This window comes from Mus caroli, unplaced genomic scaffold, assembly GCF_978045245.1.
Source record: "Mus caroli unplaced genomic scaffold, Mus_caroli_1 scaffold_13, whole genome shotgun sequence".
NCBI classification, from domain to species: Eukaryota; Metazoa; Chordata; class Mammalia; order Rodentia; family Muridae; genus Mus; species Mus caroli.
This window is the reverse complement of record NW_028227268.1, coordinates 92,187,775-92,214,246: the sequence shown is the minus strand read 5'-3', so window position 1 is coordinate 92,214,246 and position 26,472 is coordinate 92,187,775. Positions and strand designations below refer to the sequence as shown.

General features: G+C 38.6%; 1 protein-coding gene across 5 annotated transcripts in view; it reads left to right on the top strand.

Moving 5' to 3' along the window:
- The window catches only part of Asb3 (ankyrin repeat and SOCS box containing 3), a 200,381-nt gene that overhangs the window by 158,001 nt on the left and 15,908 nt on the right, over positions 1 to 26,472 (top strand). For all 5 annotated transcript variants that reach the window (XM_085829040.1, XM_085829042.1, XM_085829039.1 and 2 more), the window contains 4 exons: positions 1,023 to 1,200; positions 3,393 to 3,590; positions 19,712 to 19,972; positions 22,817 to 22,947. In XM_085829040.1, the coding sequence (XP_085685166.1) occupies positions 1,023 to 1,200; positions 3,393 to 3,590; positions 19,712 to 19,972; positions 22,817 to 22,947 (768 nt within the window). The remainder of the gene's footprint in view (positions 1 to 1,022; positions 1,201 to 3,392; positions 3,591 to 19,711; positions 19,973 to 22,816; positions 22,948 to 26,472) is intronic.

Genomic DNA, 26,472 nt, shown 5'->3' with positions numbered 1-26,472 from the left:
GGGATGCATGTCGGTCCGGAGCTCTGTCATTAAACTACCTCGTGTAATTACATCAAGATGGTCCTTCGTGATTTTTTTTTTTTGGGTGCATGCCGAATCGGGAATAGAGTGGGGGTTTCCCTACTAGGTTCTGTCAACATCAATAAAGTCATAAGTCCCAATAATACATCAATAAAACACACAAGTCTCACAACTTATACTTTGTTGGGAATTACCATCAATGATTTTCCATTGTATTTTTTCCATTTTTTTTTTTTTAAACAGGTTAGCCTCAAACTTGTGATATTCTTTTCTCAGACTTCCAAGGACTGGAATTATAGGTCACTACATCCTTTTCTTCTAAAATATACTTTGGGGCTTGAGAGGTGTCTTAGTGGCTAAGAATTCTTGCAGAAAGATGGAGTTCAGATCTAGCACCCATGTTAGATAGGCTCACTACTTATGGACTCCAGCTCTAAGGGAATCTGATGCCCACTTCATGGATACTAGAATTCATGTGCACAGATATGTGTGCACATACACACATAACTCATAAATACATATAAAATACATCTTTAAAAAATATTTGTACTTGGAACCCACAGTGCTTGTTTGGCCAGGGAGAGGAATAAGTAGCTTTCATTGAATAGGAGAATTTTTTTTTTTTTTGGTTTTGGTTTTGGTTTTTCAAGACAGGGTTTCTCTGTGTAACCCTGGCTGTCCTGGAACTCACTCTGTAGACCAGGCTGGCCTCAAACTCAGAAATCCACCTGCCTCTGCCTCCCAAGTGCTGGGATTAAAGGCATGTACCAGTGAATTCTAAAATACTCTTTATGTTCTTACTAATACAGAACAAAAACTATTAAAATGATTTTCAACAGGTTAGTAAAATAAGTATATTTTTCAATAGCATCCAGTAAGGGTGAAAGTGTTTGTACTATGAAAACATTTTATGGCAGCTTGAAATTTATGTTTTCAGCTTTCTTTCTTCTTTTTAAAAACATCTATGTTCATTATTGGTTAAGTATTTTATTTTGTGTTAGGTGCAAATGTCAATTGCCAAGCCTTGGATAAAGCTACTCCTTTGTTTATTGCTGCACAAGAGGGTCATAAAAAATGTGTGGAACTTTTGCTGTCCAGTGGGGCAGATCCTGACCTTTATTGTAATGAAGACAATTGGCAATTACCTATTCATGCTGCTGCACAAATGGGCCATACAGAGTAAGTGCTCAAAATGGAATAAAAATGGTCTTGGAATTAAAAGCTAATAAGGAATAGATATGAGTCAGACTCTTTACCTCTGGGTAAAATGCTTGGTCATTCCTTTCTGAAACCAGTTTTTGGGATGCTTAAATTTACTCCTCATCTTCCCCATACTTTTTTTTTCTTTTTTTTTTGGTCTGGTCCTCTACATCTTTGATTTTCTCACTCTAAGGAAGAATGACTGTATGTAGGCAGTATAGATATCGGAACAAAGGGATTTCTTTAACTGATGGCTGTTCTTTCCCTTTCTTGCTAGTTTTATTTCAAACATCTTTAACTAGCAATCTGATGGCCTTATTCACGAATTTGCATTATCTCCGTATTTGCAAAAAGAGTATGTGATCTCTTTGGAATGAAGTCTTCCTATCTTAAACCCTGTGACTAAACTTTTTATCTAATCTCATGTCTAGTCTGGTATTTTTCCATGCTTCTGTTACTCTTTCTTTGCTAGAAGTCCCTAGGAAATTATTAGTGTATTTTGGAGAAAGTATTGGTGAGTAGGGGAATTTTAGAGTTAGTAACCTGGTTATAGTAATAAGAATAAGGTTCAGTCTCATAAGTCAGTATGGACAGGTTTCAGAATCATGTTTGCAGTCTTTAGGGTTATAATTCTACAATAGTGTTTCCAATACATACCATTAATGTTTAATTAAAAATAATAAAATGATCATTATGTTTAGACAGTAGGTAAACAAAGCCAACAAGCTGACTATTTTGTCACTAGGCAGCATATTCTCAAAGGTAAGCATGTTTGCCTTGGGGCACTGCACTTTTCTAGCCCATCTCTAAAACTCAGACATGTTTATTTACAAGTTGTCAAACAGATTCTTAGTTTTAATAAAATACTTGTTTTCAATATTTGGTATTTCCTCTAAATGCTTTTTAAAATTTATTATTCTTTAAGACTTTTATCCCATGTTTTGAACACTTTCACCCTTTCTAACCTTTTCCTAGCTCATACCCCCTTTTCACTCAATTTGTGTCCTTTACAAAAAAATTAAGTCCATTTCTTCTAATTGTTGATAAACAAATCTTTAAACAGTTGTACTCAGTTTTAAATTAATAACCAAAACTCTCATAGGAATTTGGTCTTATGTTCAATTTCGAGAATTCTGTTGCACTGATTTCATCTGTAGCCTACTTCTATGATTTCAGTTCTTCTTCAGTGTTATTTTAGGTCTGTTTTATGGAAGGAAAATCAGCCAAGAGAAACAGTCCTAGAAAGGAGGGGAATTTTCTGGCTGCTTAGTCCTTATAGTTTTGTCTTCAGAGCTGAATAGTCTTCTCTGCAGCTAATTGCTGAGACAAGGTTACAGACAATATAAGAACTATATTTTAACCATCTGTCTAGCAGTTGCTTCTTTATAAATGTACCTCAGATATTAATGATTATATTTTTTCTGAGATTGTAATATTTTACTATAAGTTATAGTTTCTTCTGATTAAATTGTAATTTCTTATTTCATGTCACTTGCCATATTTAAAAATTCGTACGAATGGGAAACCAAATGATTAATATTTAAGAAAAAATACTTCATTTTATTTTCTGTTATAATTTGTTTGTATGTGAAACAGAGCCTTGCTGAGGAGCCCTGGCTTCTGGAATTTGTTATTCAGCTGTGGTAGGCCTTGAAGTCATGACTCTTCTGCTTCAGTCTCTGACTGCTAACTTATAGGGATATGTCAGCACATCTGTCCATTATACAATCCCCAGTGCTGGGAATTGAACCCGGGCCCTCCAGCATAATATACAAACACTCTACCTCTGGGCAATAGCCCTAGCCCCTCATTTTCTCAACTAGTTTATATTTATTGTACTAAAATTTTAAATAATTTATTAGGTCCTGAAATACCAAACATAAAATTGGCATAGGTCATGTGGTAAGGCAAATAACAGTTAATGAGGAGAACAGGTACTATATATTACTCAATTCATTTTCAGGTCTATTTAAACTTTGCACTAAGCAATAGTACGGGTAATATTTTGTAGTAGCTATGAAGCATGTAGACATTTACTGGAGTTAGAAAGTGTAGGAAAGACAAAGATATCTTTAAATCGTCCCAGTCAGTGGATGATTCTTAAAATATGTATGGGAATGATGTTACATGCACCTGGAATATTAAATATTCTTCCATTTGTGTATTTGAAGGACCTTGGACTTGTTAATACCACGTACTAACCGGGCTTGTGACACGGGACCAGACAAAGTGAGCCCTGTTTATTCTGCAGTGTTTGGAGGACGGGAAGAGTGCCTGGAAATGTTACTGCAGAATGGCTATAGCCCAGATGCACAAATGTGCTTGGTATTTGGATTCAGTTCCCCTCTATGCATGGCTTTCCAAAAGGAGTATGTACATTTGTTACATTTTACTTGTTTTTAATTCCCAAGTAACTTTTCTTCAGAGTGGAAACTCGGTATCTCTGTTAGTACTAAGTTGCTAACTTAGAAGAGGTCTGCTGCAGTGTCTGTTGTTCAGTTTAGCAGAAGTGAGGTTGGTAATGCCAGATGGTTTGTCTTTTCCTTTTGGACCTGGATTACACTTTACATTTTATACTTTAAATACTTTAATGTATTAGTGAATACTTTAAATGTATTAGTGTAAATGCAAGCCTACTCTAATGTCTTTAAAATGATCCAAGAATCAGAAATGAAACTTCATCAAGTAAGGTACTGACTGCTTCAGGTTATTTACCTTTAACTCACCCTTCCGCCTTTTTTAAGTTTAAAAGCCTTAGAACAAACTGTGGTTTTCAGATATTATTGTATTTAACATATTTGATATGTAGCATTTCCTAATGTAGTTCTTAATAATTATATTTTAAAAGTCAAATATTAATTTTCATACTCTGCATGAAATCGACTTTGGTTTGTTTAAAGGGATGGCTCAAACATTTAATTTACTTTTTTTTTTAAAGATTTATTTATTTATTATATGTAAGTACACTATAGCTGTCTTCAGACACACCAGAAGAGGGCATCAGATCTCATTACAGGTGGTTGTGAGCCACCATGTGGTTGCTGGGATTTGAACTTCGGACCTTCGGAAGAGCAGTCGGGTGCTCTTACCCACTGAGCCATCTCACCAGCCCTTAATTTACTTTTTTACACTCCATATTTTATTCCTACTCCCCCGTCCACCGTCTGACTGTTCCACATCCCATACCTCTTCCCCACCCCCTGACTACACGTGGATGTCCCTACTGCACCCACACCCCACCTGACCTCTAAACTCCCTGAGGCCTCCAGTCTCTTGAGGGTTAGGTGCATCATCTCTGATTGAACATAGACCCAGCAGTCCTCTACTATATGTGTGTTTGGGGCCTCATATCAGCTGATGTATGCTGCCTGCTTGGTGGTCCAGTGTTTGAAAGATCTCGGGGGTCCAGATTAATTGAGACTGCTGGTCCTCCTACAGGGTTGCTCTTCTCAGCTACTTTCAGCTTTCTCTAATTAAAAAACAGGGGTCGGCTGCTTCTGTCCAGTGCAAATATCTGCATCTGACTCTTTCAGCTGCCTGTTGGGTCTTTCAGAGGGCAGTCATGCTAGGTCACTTTTTGTGAGCGCTCCATAGCTTCAGTGATAGTGTCAGGCCGTGGGACCTTCCCTTGAGCTGGATCCCACTTTGGACCTGTCTCTGGACTTTCTTTTCATCAGGTTCCTCTCCATTTCCATCCCAGTAATTCTTTCATACAGGAACAGTTATGGGTCAGAGGTGACTGTGGGATGGCAACCCCCCTCACTTGATGTCCTGTCTTCCTGCTGGAGGTGGGCTCTATAAGTTCTCTCTCCCTACTGTGTGGTATTTCATCTAATGTCCTTCCCTCCGACTCCTGAGAGGCTCTCACCTCCCAGGTCTCTGGTGCATTCTAGAGGGTCCCCCCAACCTCCTATTTCCTGAGGTTGCCTGTTTCCATTCTTTCTGTTAGCTCTCAGGACTTCAGTCCTTTTCTCACACCCAATACCATATCAGGTTCCCATCTTCCCCATCCACTTTCCCTCCCAGGTCTCTCCTTTCCTCCCCACTTGTGATTGCTTTTTTATCTCTCCCAAATGGGACTGGGGTGTCCTCACTTGGGCCCTTCAGCTTGTTGACCTTTTGGAATTCTGTGGACTGTATCTGGGAAATTCTGTACTTTTTTTTTTCTTTTTGGCTAATATCCACTTATTAGTGAGTATATACCATGCATGTCATTTTGGGTCTGAGTTACCTTGCTCAGCATATTTTCTAGTTCCATCCATTTGCCTGCAAAAGTCAGGATGTCCTCGTTCTTAATAGCTGAGTAGTAGTATTCCATTATGTAAATGAACCACATTTTCTGTATCCATTCATCTGCCATGGGACATCTGGGTTGTTTCCAGCTTCTGGCTATCACAAATAAGGCTGTTATGAACATAGTGTTCCTGTGGCATGGTGGGGCATCTTTGGGGTATATTCCCAAGACTGGTATAGCTGGATCTTCAGGTAGATCTATGTCCAATTTTCTCACGAACCTCCAGATTGGTTTCCAAAGTGGTTGTACCAGTTTGCAATCCCACAAGCAATGGAGGAGTGTTCCTCTTTCTCCACATTCTCGCCAACATGTGCTATCACCTGAGTTTTTGATCTTAGCCATTCTGATTAGTCTAAGGTAGAACTTAGGGTTGTTATGATTTATATTTCCCTGATCACTAAAGACTTTGAACATTTCTTCAACTGCTTCTTGGCCATTCGAGATTCCTTTGTTGTAAATTCTCTGTTTAGTTCTGTCCCCCATTTTTTGATTGGGTTATTTGGGTTTTTTTGTTTTGTTTTGTTTGTTTTGTTTTTCTGATATTAGCTTCTTTAGTTCTTTATATATTTTGGATATTAGCCCTCAACCAGATGTGGGATTAGTGAAGTTTTTTTCACAATCTGTAGGTTGCTGATTTGTCCTACTGCCTATGTCCTTTGCTTTACAGAGCTTTCCAGATTTATGAGGTCCTATTTATCAATTGTTGATCTTTGAGCCTGAGCCATTGGAGTTCTGTTTAGGAAATTTCCCCCAGTGCCAGTAAGTTCAAGACTCTTTTCCACTTTATCTTCTGTTAGATTCAGTGTATCTGATTTTATGTTGAGGTCCTTGATCTACTTGGACTTGAGCTTTATGCAAGGTGACAAATATGGATCTATTTTCATTTTTCTACATAGCAACTGCAAGTTAGTCTAGCACCATTTATTGAAGATGTTTTCTTTTTTTTCCATTGTATATCTTTGGCTTCTTTCTCAAAGATCAAGCATATGTAAGTGTGTGGTTTTATTTTTGGGTCTTTAATTCTATGCCACTGATTGACCTGTCTGTCTCTGTAACAATACCATGTTGTTTTTTTTATCATTATTGCTCTGTAGTATGGCTTGAGGTCAGGGATGGTTATTCCTCCAGAAATTTTTTTTTGATTGAGAATTTTTTTGGCTAGCCTGGGTTTTTGTTTTTCCATATGAAATTGAAAATTGCTCTTTCCTTGTCTTTGAAGAATTATGTTGGAATTTTTCTGGGGATTGCATTGAATCTGTAGATTGCTTTTGATAGCATGGCCATTTTTTTTTCTGTGTTAATTCTACCAATCCATGAGCATTCAAGAGCTTTCCATGTTCTGAGGTCTTCTTTGAGTTCTTTCTTGGGAGACTTGAAGTCATTGTCATAGAGATTTTTCATTTGCTTGGTTAGAGTTATCCAACCATATTTTATATTACTTGTGACTATTATGAATGGTATTGTTTCCCCAGTTTCTTTCAAAGCCTGTTTATCATTTGTATAAAGGAAGGCTATTGACTTATTTGAGTTAATTTTATATCTGTGTGATGGTTTGAATATACTTGGGCCAGGGAGTGGCACTAGTAGGAGGTGTGGCCTTGCTGCAGTAGATGTATCACTGTGGGTGTGGCCTTAATACCCTTGTCCTATCTGCCTGGAAGTCAGTCTTCCACTCTGTACCCCATTTTTAATTTGGTTATTTGGTTTGTTGGTGTCTAACTTCTTGAGTTCTTTGTATATTTTGGATACTAGTCCTGTGAGTTTTTTGTATATTTTGGATATTAGTCCTCTCAGGTGTAGATTGGTGCAGATTTTTCCCCATTATATAAGCTGCCATTTTGTCCTATTTACAGTATCCATTGCTTTACTGATGTTCAGTTTCATGAGGTGCCACTTGTTAATTGTTGATCTTAGTGTTAATCTGTTGGTGTTCTGTTAGGAAGTTGTCTCCGATACCAATGGTATCAGTATTATTCTCCAGTTTTTTCTTCTGTTGGATTTAGTGTATCTGGTTTTATGTTGAGGTCTTCGATCTACTTGAAATTGAGGTTTGTACAGGGTGATAAATCTGGATTTATTTGCATTCTTCTACATACAGAAATCCAACTAGACTAGTACCATTTGTTGAAGATGGTTTTGACTTTGTCAAAAATCAAGTGTCCATAAGTATATGGGCTTATTTCTGGGTCTTTGATTATATTCCACTGTCGATCCTGTCTGTTTCTATATCAATACCATGCAGTTTTTATTACTATTGCTCTGTAGTTCAGCTTGAAATCAGGGATGGTGAAACCTCCATATGTCCTTTTGTTGTACAGGATTGCTTCAGCTATCCTAGATATTTGTTTTTCTATATGCAGTTGAGATTTTTTTCAATGTATATAAAGAATTGTGTTGGAAATTTGATAGGAATTTAATTGAATATATAGATTGCTTTTGGCATGATGGCCATATTTACTGTGTTAGTTCTGTCAATCTATGAGCATCTGAGATCTCCCCACCTTTTGATATCTTCAATTTTTCTCAAGAGACTTGAAGTCTGGTCATACAGATCTTTCACTTGCCTCATTATAGTAACACCAAGATATTTTATATTATTTGTGGCTATTGTGTAGGGTATTGTTTCCATGACCTCTTTCTAAGCCCATTATCATTTATATATATGAGAAGTTAGGTGTAATTCTGATAGGTTCACCTTTATATGTTACTTGGCTTTTTTTCCCTTATATCTTTTGATATTTTATTATTATTATTATTTGACAGAAGGATTTTCTTTTCTGGTCTGATCTATTTGTTGTTTTTGCAAACCTATGTTTGTAGGCTTCTCTTTCTTTAGGTTATGGAATTTTCTTCTATGACTCTGTTTAAGATGTTTTCTTCTTTTTCTCTTCAGTTTTTTTTTCTTCGATATTTTCTTTATTTACATTTCAAATGCTATCCCCAAAGTCCCCTATACCTTCCCCCTGCCCTGCTCCCCTACCCACTCACTCCCACTTCTTGGCCCTGGCGTTCCCCTGTACTGGGACATACAAAGTTTGCAAGACCAAGGGGCCTCTCTTCCCAATGATGGCCTACTAGGCCACCTTTAAGATGTTTTCTTGCCCTCTGAGCTGGGAATCTTCTTCTATTCCTATCATTCTTATGTTTGGTCTTTTTATAGTTTCCCAAATTTCTTGAATGTTTTATGTTAGAAACTTGTTTTATTTGGCATTTACTTTGATTGATGTATCAATTTCTTCTATCATATCTTCTATGCCTGAGATTCTTTCTTCAATTACTTATATTCTCTTGCTGATGCTATCCTCTCAGATATCCTGTTGTGCCCTGTGTCTTGAAGACTCTGTAGATTTGGATCTGCAGGACTGACCCCTTCATGTACTCCAGCAATTCATAAGATGATGGTGTGGTAGCTGAGTTGGTCTACCCACTGGCTCACCAGTATCCCTCTCTACCAGAGCCAGCTCTACTGTGCTACACAGGCAAGATGTGGGGCCCACTGTCCTAAGAGCTGTAGCAAGAGGTGGAGGTGGGGGCAGCTCTCCAAGGCTGCCTAGGTGAGGACCAGGGCCAGTTCTCTCAACCCCTTAATATCAACATAGCCTCAGGCCTTTGGTGGTAACATGGGCCAAGGAAATCAACACATCAGACCTATGCTATTGCAGGGCTGTGGACCCCCGTATCAGTAATAACATTTTCTTTTCAAGGCTAGTTAAAAGTTTGTCCAAAGCTAGGCGTGGTGGCGCATGCCTTTAATCCCAGCACTCTGGAGGCAGAGGCAGGTGGATTTCTGAGTTTGAGGCCAGCCTGGTCTACAAAGTGAGTTCCAGGACAGCCAGGGCTATACTTTGAAAATACAAACAAACAAACAAAAAAAAAAAAGTTTGTCCAAAGCTAAGATTCCAAAGGAAATAAATCCCTGGCCAAAGTTATTCATGGCATAGAAAAACTGTAATTTAACATATAGTTGTCCAGTTTCATTGTTAAATCACCACCATAATAAGTAAACAAAGCAGGACATGTTGAGTTGGTTTGGGGTTCCTCTCTGCAGGTCCTGCTCTTCTTTGTGGGCTAGGATGCAGTTCTGGGAATCACAGTGACTGACACAGTAGTCAGTTACCTCAAAGGAAGAGGCATAGCCCTACTGGCACTTGCATTTGTTACTGGCTCGACTGATGGACAGTATAATCCACCATTTCTCAAGGAGCAGGAATAGCAACTTCCTTCATGTCTCCAGTTTTGCCTCTGTTTGTAGCACACAAGTCACTTGTATCATTTCAGCAGCTACTTGCTGGGCTTGGTGCAGCCCACGTAATGCCAATTTCAAAGGGATTTGTTTTCCTTTGTAACTCCCTCTCTCAGTTGTGTGCAAAGTGAACATAGACATTAATGAACAGGGCTAAAATATGAGCATGTAACTGTCAAAGTTGAAGTTTTGACGACTGTACTATGTAATGCTTATTTACCTGATTCTTTGTTGTTGAGTGTTTCTTTCTAATCTCTGCTACAGATAATACTGTTAATAATATATTTCCACAAGGGGTTTATAATTTATTTTGAATTTTATCTTTTGAACAAAGTTTCAAAGATCATATTAGTAAATAAGAAATCTGAAAATTTTAATATGTACACTTTACATTTATTTACATAAACATATTTAAATGTCTATAAATATATTTACCTAAAGGAATGTATTTAACACATATACAGTATCTCACTTATTTATTTGTTTTCATAAATAGTTATGAAGTACTAGAAAAGTAATGTAATTCACTTAGAGTTGCACAACTTGGTTCCTTGGGTTGCGCTCTCTAACTTACAGCCCTACCTAACTGTCCAGTGACTTTTTCATTTTCTTTTTCTTTTTTCTTTTAAAGTGAATATAATTTTTATTTGTTTCCTTTGATTGAAATAGGATCTCACAAGAACCTCATCTGACTTTGACTTACCACTTATACTATAATGTATAATACATATTGAATTTTTTATTTTTTAAATTGTTATTAATTATTCCATTTGTTCACATCTCAAATGCTATACATTTATTTGTTCACATCTCAAATGCTTCCTGATTACCCCCTCCACCAATTCCCCCATCCCATGATACCTCACTTCCCATTACCTCTCTGCCACCCTCCCATCTCATATCTGCCCTCCCTGCTCCCTTTTGCCTGTATGAGAGTGCTCTGCCACCAACCCACACTTTCCTGCCCCACCATTCCAGCATCCCCCTACGCTGGGGTATCAAACTTCTTCTGGACCAAGGGCAACCCCTCTCATTGCTATCAGACAAGGCTATCCTCTGCTACATATGTATCTGGAGCCAAAGATCCCTTTAGGTACATTCTTTGGTTGGTGGTCTAGTCTCTGGGAAAACTGGGTGATCAGGCCAGCCTATGTTTTTCTTCCAATGGGGCTGCAATCACTGTCCAGTCCTTCTGCCAGCTCCCCCACCAGGTTCCCCGAGTTCAGCCAGATGGTTGGCCCCAAGCATCCACCTCTGCATTAGTCAGTTGATGACCATATCTCCCCAGGAAATGCCTTACTAGGTTCTTCTCAGCAAGCACCTCTTGACCATGGATGGCAACAGTGTTGGATTTGGTGTCTGCAGACATGATGTATCCTCAGGTGGGGCCATCCTCAGTTGGCCCTTCAGTTTTTATTCCTCCCCCCACCCTTCCCCCTTCTTTCTTTGGACAGGAACATTTCTGGGAAAACAAAACAAAACAAAACAAAACAAACCTTTGATGGGTGGGTGGCTCCATCCCTTGATCAGGGGCCTTGCCATTCTAAAGAGGTGGTCTCCACAGGTTCTAGCTCCTCCTTCTCTGTGCATTACAGCTAAAGTCAATCCCACTGGGTCCTCGGAGCCTCACATTTCTCTGGTGTCTGGGACACTCCAGTGGCTGTCCCAAGTTCTTCATCCCTCCTGGTACCTATTTTTATTCACTTTCCAGACCCTGTGTATCTCTCTCACATCTCCTCCAGATTCTGATACTGCCACCCTTATTTTCTCCTCCTTTCTCCCTCCCTTGTCCCCCTCTCATTCCATCTCTCACAATTGTCCTGTTCCCCTCTGAATGCAAGCAGGACTGATGCATCCATACCCTAGTCTTCCTTCCATCTTCCATATGCTCTGTGGGTTGTATCATGGGCACTGAGCTTTTGAGCTAATATCCACTTATTAGTGAGCATACACTATGTGTGTTCTTTTGTGTCTGTGTTACCTCACTCAGGATGATGTTTCCTACTTCCATCCATTTGCCTGCAAATTCCATGAAGTCACCATTTTTAATCACTGCATAGTACTCAATTGTATTGAAAATGCTGTCTTTTTCACACTGGATGGTTTTAGCTCCCTTGTCAAAGATCAAGTGACCATAGGTGTGTGGATTCATTTCTGGGTCTTTGATTCTATTCCATTAATCTACCTGTCTGTCACTGTACCAGTACGATGCAGTTTTTATCACAATTGTTCTGTAGTACAGCTTAATGTCAGGCATGGTGATTCTACCAGAGGTTCTTTTATTGTTGAGAACAGTTTTTCCTATCCTAGGTTTTTTTATTATTCCAGATGAATTTGCAAATTGCCTTTTCTGTCTCAGTGAAGAATTGAGTTGGAATTTTGATGGGGATTGCATTGAATCTGTAGATTGCTTTCGGCAGGATAGCCATATTTACTATATTAATCTTGCCAATCCATGAGCATAGGAGATCTTTCCATCTTCTGAGATCTTCTTCAATTTCTTTCTTCAGAGACTTCAAGTTCTTATCATGCAGATCTTTCACTTCCTTAGTTAGAGTCACACTAAGGTATTTTATATTATTTGTTACTATTGTGAAGGGTGTTGTTTCCCTAATTTCTTTCTCAGTCCATTTATCCTTTGTGTAAAGAAAGGCCATTGATTTGTTTCAGTTAATTTTATATCCAGCTACTGCACTGAAACTGTTTATCGGGTTTAGGAGTTCTCAGGTGCAATTTTTGGGGTCACTTATATATACTATCATATCATCTGCAAAAAGTGATATTTTGACTTCTTCCTTTCAAATTGTATTCCCTTGATGTCCTTTTGTTGTCGAATTGCTCTGGCTAGAACTTCAAGTACTATATTGAATAGGTAGGGAGAAAGTGGGCAGCCTTGTCTAGTCTCTGATTTTAGTGGGATTGCTTCGAGTTTCTGTCCATTTATTTTGAGGACAGTTGGAATTAGGTTTTCTTTGAAGGTCTGATAGAACTGTGCACTAAACCCATCTGGTCCTGGAATTTTTTTGGTTTTTTGTTTTTTTGTTTTTGGATGGGAGACTATTGATGACTGTTTCTATTTCTTTAGGGGAAATGGGACTGTTTAGATTGTTAATCTGATCCTGATTTAACTTTGGTACCTGGTATCTGTCTAGGAAGTTTTCCATTTCATCCAGGTTTTTCTAGTTTTGTCGAGTATAGCCTTTTGTAGTAGGATCTGATGATGTTTTGGGCTTCCTCGGGTTTTGTTATTATGTCTCCGTTTTCATTTTTGATTTTGTTAATTAGGATACTGTCCCTGTGTCCTCTAGTTAGTCTGGCTAAGGGTTTATCTATCTTGTTGATTTTCTCAAAGAACCAGCTCCTGGTTTGGTTGATTCTTTGAATAGTTCTTTTTGTTTCCACTGCGTTGATTTCAGACCTGACTTTGATTATTTCCTGCTGTCTACTCCTTTTGGGTATATTTTCTTCCTTTTGTTCTAGAACTTCTAGGTGTGCTGTCAGGCTGCTAGTGTGTGCTCTCTAGTTTCTATTTGGAGGCACTCAGGGCTATGAGTTTTCCTCTTAGGACTGCCTTCATTGTGTCCCATAAGTTTGGGTATGTTGTGGCTTAATTTTCATTAAACCCTAAAAAGTCTTTAATTTCTTTATTTCATCCTTGACCAAGGAATCATTGAGTAGAGTGTTGTTCAGTTTCCACATGAATGTTAGCTTTCTATTATTTATGTTGTTATTGAAGATCAGCCTTAGTCCGTGGTGATCAGATAGGATGCATGGGACAATTTCAATATTTTTGTATCTGTGGAGGCCTGTTTTGTGACCAATTTTTTGGTCAATTTTGGAGGAGGTACCATGTAGTGCTGAGAAGAAGGTATATCCTTTTGTTTTAGGATAAAATGTTCTGTAGATATCTATTAAATCCATTTGTTTAATAACTTCTGTTAGTGTCCATGTATCTCTGTTTAGTTTCGGTTTCCAGGATCTCTCCATTGGTGAGAGTGGGGTGTTGAAATCTCCCACTATTATTGTGTGAGGTGCAATGTGTGCTTTGAGCTTTACTAAAGTTTCTTTAATGAATGTGGGTGCCCTTGTATTTGGAGCATAGATATTCAGAATTGAGAGGTCAGCTTGGTAGATTTTTACCTTTGCAGAGTATGAAATGCCCCTCCTTGTCTTTTTTGATAACTTTGGGTTGGAAGTAAATTTTATTCGATATTAGAATGGCTACACCAGCTTGTTTCTTTGGACCATTTGCTTGGAAAATTGTTTTCCAGCCTTTCACTCTGAGGTAGTGTCTATCCTTTTCCCTGAGGTGGGTTTCCTGTAAGCAACAAAATGTAGGGTCCTATTTGTGTAGCCAGTCTATTAGTCTATGTCTTTTTATTGGGGAGTTGAGTCCATTGATGTTAAGAGAAATTAGAGAAAAGTAATTGTTGCTTCCTATTATTTTTGTTGTTAAAGTTGGGATTCTGTTCTTGTGGCTGTCTTCTTTTAGGTGTGTTGAACAATTACTTTCTTGCTTTTTCTAGGGTGTAGTTTTTTGGTCCTTGTGTTAGTGTTTTCCCTTTATTATCCTTTGAAGAGCTGGATTCGTGGAAAGATACTGTGTGAATTTGGTTTTATCATGGAATACTTTGGTTTCTCCATCTATGGTAATTGAGAGTTTTGCTGGGTATAGAGTCTTGGGCTGGCATTTGTGTTCTCTTAGGGTCTATATACCATCTGTCCAGGATCTTCTGGCTTTCATAATCTCTGGTGAGAAGTCTGGTGTAATTCTAATAGGCCTGCCTTTATATGTTACTTGATCTCTTTCCCTTACTGCTTTTAATATTCTATCTTTATTTAGTGCATTTGTTGTTCTGATTATTATGTGTCGGGAGGAATTTCTTTTCTGGTCCAGCCTATTTGGAGTTCTGTAGGCTTCTTGTATGTTCACAGGCATCTCTTTCTTTAGGCTTGGGAAGTTTTCTTCTATAATTTTGTTGAAGATATTTGCTGGCTCTTTAAGTTGAAAATCTTCATTCTGATCTACTCCTATTATCTGTAGGTTTGCTCTTCTCATTGTGTCCTGGATTTCCTGGATGCTTTGAATTAGGATCTTTTTGCATTTTGCATTTTCCTTGATTGTTGTGCCCATGTTCTCTGTGGTATCTTCTGCACCTGAGATTTTCTCTTCCATCTCTTGTATTCTGTTGCTGATGCTCGTGTGGTTCCAGATTTCTTTTCTAGAGTTTCTATCTCCAGCGTTGTCTCACTTTGGGTTTTCTTTATTGTTTCTACTTCCCTTTTTAGGTCTTGGATGGTTTTGTTCAATTTCATCACCTGTTTGGTTGTGTTTTCCTATATTTCTTAAGGACTTCTACCTCTTTAGCAGTGTTCTGTATTTCTTTAAGTGAGTTATTAAAGCCCTTCTTGATGTCCTCTACCAGCATCATGAGATATGATTTTAAATCCGAGTCTTGCTTTTTGGGTGTGTCGGGGTGTCCAGGACTGACTGAGGTGGGAGTGCTGGTTCTGATGATGGTGAGTGGTCTTGATTTCTGTTAGTAAGATTCTTACATTTGCCTTTCGCCGTCTGGTAATCTCTGAAGTTAGTTGTTATAGTTGTCTCTGGTTGGAGCTTGTTCCTCCTGTGATCCTGTTAGCCTCTGTCAGCTGATCTGGGAGTCTAGCTCTTTCCTGAGTCTTAGTGGTCAGAGTACTCTCTGCAGGCAAGCTCTCCTCTTGCAGGGAAAGTGCACAGATATCTGGCATTCAGACCTGCCTTCTGGCTGAAGATGAAGGCTGGAAACAGGGCCTATCCCAGAAGATGTGTTGCCTCTGCAGTCTGCACACTCACCTGTACAGACTGGTCTCCAAGGGACAGGGGACACAGGGTGGCTCTCTCACGTGTTCTGGTGGTTAGAGCCCTCCCGGCCAGACATCTCTCCTCTGGCGGGGAAAATGCCCGGATGTCTGGAGCCGGAAACGGGTCTGTCCCAGAAGCTGTGTTGCTTCTGCCTGTCCCAGAAACTGTGTCGCTTCTGTAGCCCACACTCTCACCTGCACAGACTAGTCTCTGAGGGATCTAGGACCCAATATGGCTCCCTTACCTCCTCTGGCTGAGCCCTCCAGGCTCTCCAATACTTTTAACATGAATTGGTGTTGTATTTTGTCTAAGGCTTTTTCCACATCTAATGAGTTAGTGGATCATGTGTTGTTTTTTTTTTCTTTGAGTTTGTTTATATACTGGATTATAAGAATGGATTTCCATATATTGAATCATCCCTGCATCCCAGGGATGAAGCCTACTTGATCACATGTGATGATCTTCTGGATGTGTTCTTAGATTCAGTTTGCAAGGATTATCATTGAGTAGATAGTTGTTTGGCTTTGATGTGTATGTGGGCTTTCTGTCATTTTTGTTGCTATTGAAGACCAGCTTTAATTCGTGGTGGCCCAATAGAATACATGGGATTAATTCAATGTTCTTCTATCTGTTAAGGTTTGTTTTGTGTCCAAGTGTATGGTCAGTTTTGGAGAAGGTACCATGAGGTGCTGAGAAGAATGTATACTCTTGTTTTAGGGTGAAATGTTCTGTAGATATCTGTTAAATTCATTTGTATCATTACTTCGTTTAGTTTCCCTGTGTCTCTATTTGGTTTCTGTTTCCTTTAGTTTCTGATTTAGTTTCATTGGTGAGAATGGGATGTTGAAATCTCCTACTATTATTGTATGAGGTTTAGTGTTGGTTTCGAGCTTTAGTAGTGTTTCCTTTACAAATGTGGGTGCCCTTGAATTTGAGGCATTGGCTTCCAGAACTGAGAGTTCATCCTGATGGATTTTTCCTTTGATGAATATGTAGTGTCCTTCCTCATCTTTTTTGATAACTTTTGGTTGAAAGTCTATTTTGTTGGATATTAGGATGGCTACTTCAGCTTGTTTCTTGGGGCCATTTGCTTGGAAAAAAATTTTTCCATCCTTTTACTGTGAGGTAATGTCTATCTTTGACTCTCAGATGTGTTTCCTGTATGCAGAAAAATGTTGGCTCCTGTTTATATATCCAGTCTGTTAGCCTATGTCTTTTTATTGGGGAATTGAGTTCATTGATGTTGAGAGAGATTAGGGACCAATGATCATTGCTTCCTGTTATTTTTGTTGTTAAGGTTGGAATTACATTTGTGTCTTTCTCTTCTTTTGGGTTTGTTGTGAAAAGATTAATTTATTGCTTTTTCTTGGGTGTTGTTTCCCTCCATGTGTTGGAGGACTTTTCCTTCAGTTATCCTCTGTAGGGCTGGATATGTGGAAAGATACTATTTAAATTTGGTTTTGTCTTGGAAAACTTTGGTTTCTCCATCTATGGTAAATGTGATTTTTGTTGGGTATAACAGCTTGGACTTTCATTTTTGTTCTTTTAGGGTCTGTATGACATCTATACAGGATCTTCTGCCTTCCAGAGTCTCTTTTGAGAAATCTGGTGTAATTCTGAAAGGTCTGTCTTTATATGTTACTTGACCTTTTTCCCCTTACTGCTTTCAATATACTTTCTTTGTTCTGTGCATTTGATGTTTTAATTATTATGTGACAAGAGGAATTTCTTTTCTGGTCTCATCTGTTTAGTGTTCTGTAGACTTCTTGTATGTTTGTGGTCATTTCTTTCTTTACATTAGGAAAGTTTTCTTCAATAATTTTGTTGAAGATGTTTACGGCTCTTTGAGTTGGGAATCTTCACTCTCTTCTATACCTATTATTCTCAGGTTAGGTCTTTTGATTGTGTCCTGGATTTCTTGAATGTTTTGAGTTAGGAGCTTTTTGGGTTTTGTATTTCCCTTGACTGTTGTGTCTGTCTTCTATTGTATCTTCTGCTTCTGAGATTCTCTCTTCTATCTCTTGTATTCTGTTGGTGATGCTTTCATCTGTGACTCCCGTTCTCTTTCCTAGGTTTTCCATCTCTAGGCCTGTCTCCTTTTGAGTTTTCTTTAATGGTTCTATTTCCATTTTTAGATCCTGGACAGTTTCATTCAATTCCTTCACCTTTGACTGTGTTCTCCTGTACTTCTTTAAGGGACTTATGTGTTTCCTCTTGAAGGGCTTCTAATTGTTTACTTGTGTTCTCCTGTATTTCTTTAAGAGAGTTATTTATGTCCTTCTTAAAGTCCTCTTTCATCTTCATGAAATGAGAGTTTAGATCTAAATCTTGCTTTATAGGTGTGTTGGGATATCCAGGACTTGCTGTGGTGGGAGAACTGGGTTCTGAAGTTGCCAAGTCAAATTGGTTTCTGTTGCTTATGTTCTTATGCTTGTCTCTTGCCATCTGGTTATCTCTGGTTTTATCACCTCCCTGTCTTTGACTGGAGCCTGTCCTTCCTGTGAAGCTGTGAGCCTGGGAATACGAGCTGTGGTGTCGAGCTGCCACTGTTGTATGTGCTGTGTGGTATCAGGTATCTTCTTGGTAGCACAGGTAGGAGCTGGAAGGTGCCCTGGTATCCACCTGGGAGGAAATCTGCTTTCTTGGGTCGAAGGGATCTTGGTATGCTGTGTCTCTGGGCAGAGTTTAAGAAGCTCCATGTGTCTGAATTGCTGGTGCAGGGGAGATGGGTTGCAGATCGAACTGCAGTGGGGGTGTATGCTTTGAGGGATTGGGTCTAGAGCAGGATCTCTGTTCCAGTCTGGCACACTGGAAACTGGGAGGTGCCCTGGTCTCCTGTGACTTTTTCAAATGGGAATTACACTTTTTTTTCCATGTAACTATCTGCACTGGCTGGTTTTGTGTGTCAACTTGACACAGGCTGGAGTTATCACAGAGATAGGAGCTTCAGTTGGGGAAGTGCTGTTATGAGATCCAGCTGTAAGGCATTTCCTCAATTAGTGATCAAGGGGAGGGCCCCTTGAGGGTGGGACCATCTCTGGGCTGGTAGTCTTGGGTTCTATAAGAAAGCAGGCTGAGCAAGCCAGGGGAAGCAAGCCAGTAAAGAACATCCCTCCATGGCCTCTGCATCAGCTACTGTTTTTCTGACCGGCTTGAGTTCCAGTTCTGACTTCCTTTAGTGATGAACAGCAATGTGGAAATGTAAACTGAATAAACCCTTTTCTCCCCAGTTTGCTTCTTGGTCATAATGTTTGTGCAGGAATAGAAACACTGACTAAGACACTATCCATATTTGATGATCTGTTTTTAAGCAATTAATTTAATAGGCTAAAATGGTAAATGTTTATTTCACAGAAGTGCTTAAAATTAAGATTAACTTTATAACACAGAGTTTTAAGTTAAAATTTGTTCATTAGAAAAACTTTCCTGGCCGGGCGGTGATGGCGGACGCCTTTAATCCCAGCATTTGGGAGGCAGAGGCAGATGGATTTCTGAGTTCGAGGCCAGCCTGGTCTACAGAATGAGTTCCAGGACAGCCAGGGCTATACAGAGAAACCATGTCTCAAAAAAAAAAAAAAAAAAAAAAAAAAAAAAAAGAAAGAAAGAAAAGAAAAGAAAAACTTTCCTGTGTGATAAGTGTGATATCTGTACCTACCTTCCTACCTATTTGCTGAATATAAAAGAGTGGAAATTGGCTAAGGATACATAACATGGAGCATTGTAGAATGAATTAATCTTCAGGGACTTACCATGTTCTTCATTAGCTCTTTAAAAAAATATATAGCAGAAATTCTTAATTGTAGAAAACATTATAGCTTGAAAAAGGGTTTCTGTGTGAAAGATATTTTAAAAATCTTAGCGTTGAAAGCACAAACAATGCAGAGCGATTGAAACAAAAAGTTTTCTTTATCATTACTCTATCCAAACTTATTGCATGCAAAAGCCATTGGTTACACCAAGTACCATTTTCATTTCCAGTTGTTACTACTATTAAAAATTTGTTAATAAAAGTATTTGTTGTAATGCAGTCTTTTAAACTTCTTTGTCTTTCTTTTTTCCTTGTTTCTCATTTTGTTTCTTTCTTTTTTATTTTTATTTTTTGGTGAAGCTGTGAGTTTTCTGGAATTGTGAATATTCTTTTGAAGTATGGAGCCCAGTTAAATGAACTTCACTTGGCATACTGCCTCAAGTATGAGAAGTTTTCAATGTTTTGCTCTTTTTTGAAGAAAGGTTCCCTGATGGTACCTTGGAATCATACATCTGAATTCATAAGTTATGCAGTTAAAGCACAAACAAAATACAAGGCATGGTTGCCACACCTCCTGCTTGCTGGATTTGACCCTTTGATTCTGCTGTGCAGCAGCTCTTGGTAAGAAATCTTTCTAATCAGTTCTTGAGATGTCTGGTCTAGGATCTGTGTGTGTGTGTGTGTGTGTGTGTGTGTGTGTGTGTTGACCACCATATTTGCATTGTGTGAGAGTATTGACCATTGTAGCTGTGCTGGTTTGAAAGAGTTGGGGGCTGAAAACAGTGAAGAGGATATTAAAGCACAGAGTTCTGTAAGAAGTGTCTGCATGCAAGTGATCAGGAAAGTGTAGCTTTCAGGGTTTCTGAGGATAGAGCTTACTTAGTTCTGGTTGTTTATCATGTCAGCCCTTTATAAGAGAGTATATGAATGTTGAGTCGGGATTCTGTGGTGACAAGATTGTTTCTACACACTTCCAGATTTAGCAAAAGTTGTTATCTCAGATAGGTACCTGTAGTATGGTATGTGAACAACAGGTTTGATTAGTCAAATGAAAAAAATAGAACCAAAGCCTTCAGTCTAATAGAGAATGTGTTACTTTACAGACCCTGAGTGAAATATGTTAGCCTTGCAACAGTCAGTTTCAGGAATTGAACTGAGGTCATCAGGCTCAGCAGCAAGCATTTTCACATGCTGAGCATCTCTGAGCAAGATCTCCCTACCTTTAAAGTTGATTTTTATTTCTGTGGAATCTACTTTCCTTCCACTTTCCTAATAACATACTGAACCCCTGATTGTACTCTCTCAACAGATGATTTAAACATTTATAGCTGCCTATCAAATGCTCAGTGTCCACTCTCTATTCTTCTATATTAATTTGTGTAAAACTATTTTTAAGGTAATTGAATGAAACAGGAAGATTACTGACAGTACAATGAGACATCTCTAATTTAGAAACTTGCATATGTCTGTCATAACAGTTCTGCCTCTCTATATGCATTCTATTGTGCTATAGTATACTTTCAAGTGCCAGTTATATCTAGTAATTAACACAGTTATGTAAGGTGATGCTAATGTCTTAGTGAATTTCATGATTAGCTCTTCTCTAGGGCTAGCTAGCAAAAGATAACCTTTCACTGTCTAGGAGTCATCTCCTGACTGTGCTTTAGATTTGACTAACCACCTCAAATAGCTATAGACAGTTCGGACAGTCTGTTCTCCTTTCCTGAACCCTAGTGATGCCTATCTCTGAGGAACCAACAACTAAACTGCCCTTTCTGTTTCTTTCCTTTCTTCAGTAGTTCTCTTGGAATGTCTGCAGAAACTGAACATAAAAAGAAACTGTTTTATATTAATTGAATGAGATAAAGAAATTTTTTTTAAAAAAGACATAACTGTTTTAAGGAGTTGAAGTTTTTATTATAGATAGAAGAGAGAGCACAGACAAAGCATCTGGGTGATTCCAGAGTGAACATGACCTTCACACTGAACAGAAACATGTGAGGAGAGGGGGCGGGGGGTGGAGAGGAAGAGAGGGGAACCAGGGACAGTCTCTTGACTGTCATATGGCTAGGTTATGTATGGGAGAGAAGCTAGGGAAGAAGCCCAGCCCTGTTACTCTGGCCTGGAGAGTTTATGGTAGGTGGTGGGATCTGCCAAACAGGATGTCTCCTTAATGGGTACTGACAATGCTGAAAGAGGCTGATGGGCAGTGTCTGTTAAGTAAACACCTTAGCCATTTGTCTGGGGTCTGACACCACAGTTATATAGTTGTTCTGTTTGTTTGTTCATTTGTTTGTTTGTTTGTTTGTTTTTCAAACAACGTGAGGCTGTGTAGTTGAACTTGGATGGGTAATTTGCTAGGATTTTAAGTTTTCTTAAAGTACTGACTGTATTTCATGTGTATAATGATGTGAGATCTCCTGGAAAATATAATACTGAAGTTTTCATATTCTAGTAATATATGTATACACATTATATACTTTAAAAGTGTGTTGCCGGGCGGTGGTGGCGCACGCCTTTAATCCCAGCACTTGGGAGGCAGAGGCAGGCGGATTTCTGAGTTCGAGGCCAGCCTGGTCTACAGAGTGAGTTCCAGGACAGCCAGGACTATACAGGGAAACCTTGTCTCAAAAAAAAAACAACAAAAAAAAAAGTGTGTTTATTATACTTTATATATTTTTATAAATTCTGAAGAAATAGTTAGGTTACGCATTATATAAGAGAGCTAGGGGCTTAAAGAATTTAGGCATTTCAGCCATTTTTTAAATTTTTCACTAGATTCCATTTCTAACATTTGGGGAAGCCTCTTTTAGTTGGATTGATAGGGAATCCTGTGTTGTTTTGAAAAAAAGAGAGAGAGGAATATATATTAGTGTGGACCTCATATTTTTTGTTCTTAATGCTGAATGTAATGTTAGATCACTCTTTATGGCTGAGTCTATAATGAGGAAGGCTCTTAGAACAGCTGCTTAACTTCTAGGAATAGTTAAGGAGGTGAAGGCTAATGGTGGTGGAAGAGATGGCCCTTTTTATACTCAGCTTTGGGATGAGTGGAAATATTTGAGCTTTATCCTTTCTAGATCATCCTGTGTCTATAGGGATAGCCAGACTACATTTGGCAAAACAGCTCAGTTGTGAGAAGGTAATGGCAAGTTCAGCCAAGACACTGGATCTTCTTCCAATGGAAAAAGAAAGTGCCTGTTTTTCAGGAATGTGGAAATTGCTCTCGAGGCCCCTTGGGTTACTGCACACAGCATCATTCCCCTTCCAGGAGTCTAGTGAGGTTGCCTTAGTTGTTTGAATACTGCGTGGTTTTGCTGTGGTTTTCCTTTCATCATTAAGTTCTTTAAAAATAAGAGTGTGGTATTTACTTATATGTATGTGGTTAGTACTAGAAGCAAACACACACACACACACACACACACATTTGTTTTCTGATGGCCTGTTAATATGTTGTTCACACAGGGTTGATTCAGTCAGTGATGACATCCTTATCTTTACTTTGGAATTTTCTAATTGGAAGAGACTTCCTTCAGCTGTTGAAAAGATGCTCTCTGTTCGTGCAAACTCCTCTTGGGCTCTTCAACAACATTTGGGTAAGAAGGCACAGCTTTAAACACACTGCTTCTCTTTCTTCTCTTGCTTCTCTAGTTATGTTGGAATTTTTGTGGATTTTTTTAGAGAACATAGTAAATTGTAGCCACTGGCAGCCACGGGTTACTGAGTTTTCCTGAAAGGAAAGATGGGGTTGGATGGAAAAGGCAGCAAGAGAAGTAACAAGCCAAGACAAAGCTCTCTGATCAAGGCCCAACTTTAATTTTAGAGTCTGATATTTAAAGGGGGGAACCCATCCCCCACTATGCCAGGATCTCCTGTTTGCTTTATCAGGAAAACAAGCTCAGCTGCTCAGCAGGTAGCTTCTTGCATGAAGCTGCATATGTGTCAGACAAAAGACTTTACCTAGGTCAGAAGACTCTACTCGCTGAGCTGGCAACTGTGGCAAACAAGGTCTGAGCAGCCTGCTCAAGGCTGGGGGGAGGGCACAGTAAATTAGGCATAATCTGGATTTCCTCATATTTGGAAAGCATGGGGGAAAGGGTAGTATTTTCCTCTGAATTATATCTGTTCATAAGTTTAGCGTACAGATCTTACAGAGAGCAGCAATTGACTATTTTTACTCAGTAAGAATCTTTTGCTGTTGTAAAGATACATAAGGAAAATACTTAGTTTATATTCAAAAGAATATTAAACTTAATATTTCTTTAGAAATTTTTATAGATTCATGTTCTGTCTGTAAAGTTATCATCTCTGAAAGGAAATGTTAACTTATTTTATGTGTACCTGTCTCTACTGATAATATATTAACCTGTTTATATACCCAGTGAACTGGGTGAAAATTCTGTGAATTGATTATCTTGTTGTTGGTGGTCTTTCTTGTAGTCCAGGCTAGCCTAAAACTCTTGGTACTCCTGCCTTTACTTCTTGTGTGTTGAGGTTACAAGTATATGTTACCTGGTGATTGATATTTAAATGACTATTGTAAAACAGATCTTTCAAACTTTACTTATTAAAATTTTATTAGGCAAAAAATTAAGAAATACTCAGTGAGTTATTTTTAATTTAATTTTTTTATTCACTTTACATCCCACTCATTGCCTCCCTCTCCATTACCCATCCCACAATTCTTTCCCCATAGCCCTCCCTTCTCCTTTGGGTGGGGGGGCCTGGGTGTCCACCCGCAACCCTTGTACTTCAAGTCTGCAAGACTAGGTCCTTCCTCTCCCACTGAGGCCACACAAGGCAGCCCAACTATAAGAACATATCCCACATACAGGCAACAGCTTTTGGGATAGCCCCATTCCAGTTGTTCAGACCCCACATGAAAGTCTAGCTACACATCTGCCTTATATTAGTGGGGAGGCTTAAGTTCAGTCCATGTATGTTTTTTGGTTGATGGTTTAGTCTCTCAGAGCCCCAAGGCTCTAGGTTACTTGATTCTGTTGGTCTTCCTGTGGAGTTTCTATTTCCTTCCGGGCCCTCAATCCTTCCTTCTAGTCTTCCATAAGAGATCCCAGGCTCCAACCACTGTTTGACTGTGTTTGGTGTCTGTGTCTGTCTGAGTCAGCTGCTGGGTGGAGCCTCTCAGAGGACATGTTCTGCAAGCATAATAGAGTGCCATTAATAGTGTTGGAGACTGGTGCTTGCCCATGGGATGGATCTCAAAGTTGGCCATTCATTCAGTCTCTTTTTCCCTCCCCCATGCCTATATTTCTTGTTAACAGGATAAATTTTATTTTATGTAAGAAACCTAGTTTAAATATACTATATCCAAAGTATTCTTATATATTTGCTCTGATTTATTTAATTTTTATTATATGTTAGGAGATTATGAGTTTTAAGTTGAGAAAATTTTTGTTTTGTGTCTATTTTTATGTAATGTGAAACTTTTCCAAAAGCAGTTTGAATAGGTTTTTAACAAATCAATCTATCTATACCTATGTAGAAATGTTTTGTAATTTCTTTAAAAATTACATTTTAGTTAATTTTCTCAATCTTAAGTGCTCTTGAACTTAGCCATGCTCAGACTGTGAGGAAAGTTTCTGTTGGAGAAGTTTTCTATTTGGAGTCTCCAGGCACTCCAGTTTAGAGTTTCTTTAATGATAATGTGAAAAGTTCTCTTGTATGTAATTCTCAAAGTATTTGCAGATACTTTTCTGATTATGTATTTGCATAATCAGAAAACAGATATATATTTATTCAGAATAGATAGAATGTGGGAGATTGAATTTGAGAACAGAAAACCAAAAGGGCACATATGCCAAATGGGAAAATTATTGCAATACATTAAGGCCATAGCACATGGCAGGTGTCTAGATTAGTGATTCTCAACCTGTGGGTCATGACCCCTTTGAGGTCACAAATTGGATGTGCTGTGTATCAGATATTTCCTAGTAGCTTGTGCTTCTTGTTCTTTTCTCTAGCTACAACCTCTTTTCTTGGTTCCAGCTCTATATATCTAGTAGCCATTTGGATATTACTATTTCATAACTTACATTATGATGTATCCATAATTGAACATGCCATTTTACTTACAAATTCTTGTGTTCTTTCTGTTTTCTAGTTCCTTAGGTCTGAGAGCTTTGGAGAATATTATTTTCCAAGAGAATGACTTAAAGCTGTTTAGCTGTTTGCTATTCATTTCATTGACAGTGGTCGTGTTTCAGTGATGTGTATTTTTGTTTTGTTTTGCTTCGTTTTAAAGCCTGTCCTACCACACCTTTCTATCTTTTTTATTTAAACTTTATTTTTTTTAATATTTTTATTAGGTATTTTCCTCATTTACATTTCCAATGCTATCCCAAAAGTCCCCCCACCCCCTACCCACCCACTCCCACTTTTTGGCTCTGGGGTTCCCCTGTACTGTGGCATATAAAGTTTGCAAGTCCAATAGGCCTCTCTTTCCAGTGATGGCCGACTAGGCCATCTTTTGATACATATGCAGCTAGAGTCAAGAGCTCTGGGGTACTGGTTAGTTCATAATGTTGTTCCACCTATAGGGTTGCAGATCCCTTTAGCTCCTTGGGTACTTTCTCTAGCTCCTCCATTGGGGGCCCTGTGATCCATCCAATAGCTGACTGTGAGCATCCACTTCTGTGTTTGCTAGGCCCCGGATTATTTATTTTTATTTTATGTGCTTTTGTGTTTTGTCTGTATATCTGTCTGTGTGGGGGTGTCAGATCATGGAGTTATAGACAGCTGATGTGGGCTGCCATGTGGGTGTGTATAGATTTTGCCTCTGTTTGCACACAGGTTTTGATTGTTATCTATGTGGTAATATATACAATTCCAAGGCCAGTTACACTGGTTTATACCTGGAATCTCTCCATTCAGATAGCTGAGACAAGAAAATCACAATGTCAAGGCTAACTTGAACTTTATAGCGAGGCTAGCCTGTGTCTACATAGTGAGATAGTTTTAAAATCAACAAATAAGATATTACCTATATAAGAGTTCTCATGTTACTTTATAATGAGGTAAAAACAAACATTGTTAATTTTATGCATGAAAAAGAAATATATGCTGGGATATGGTGGCATAATACCTTTAAATCCCAGCACTCA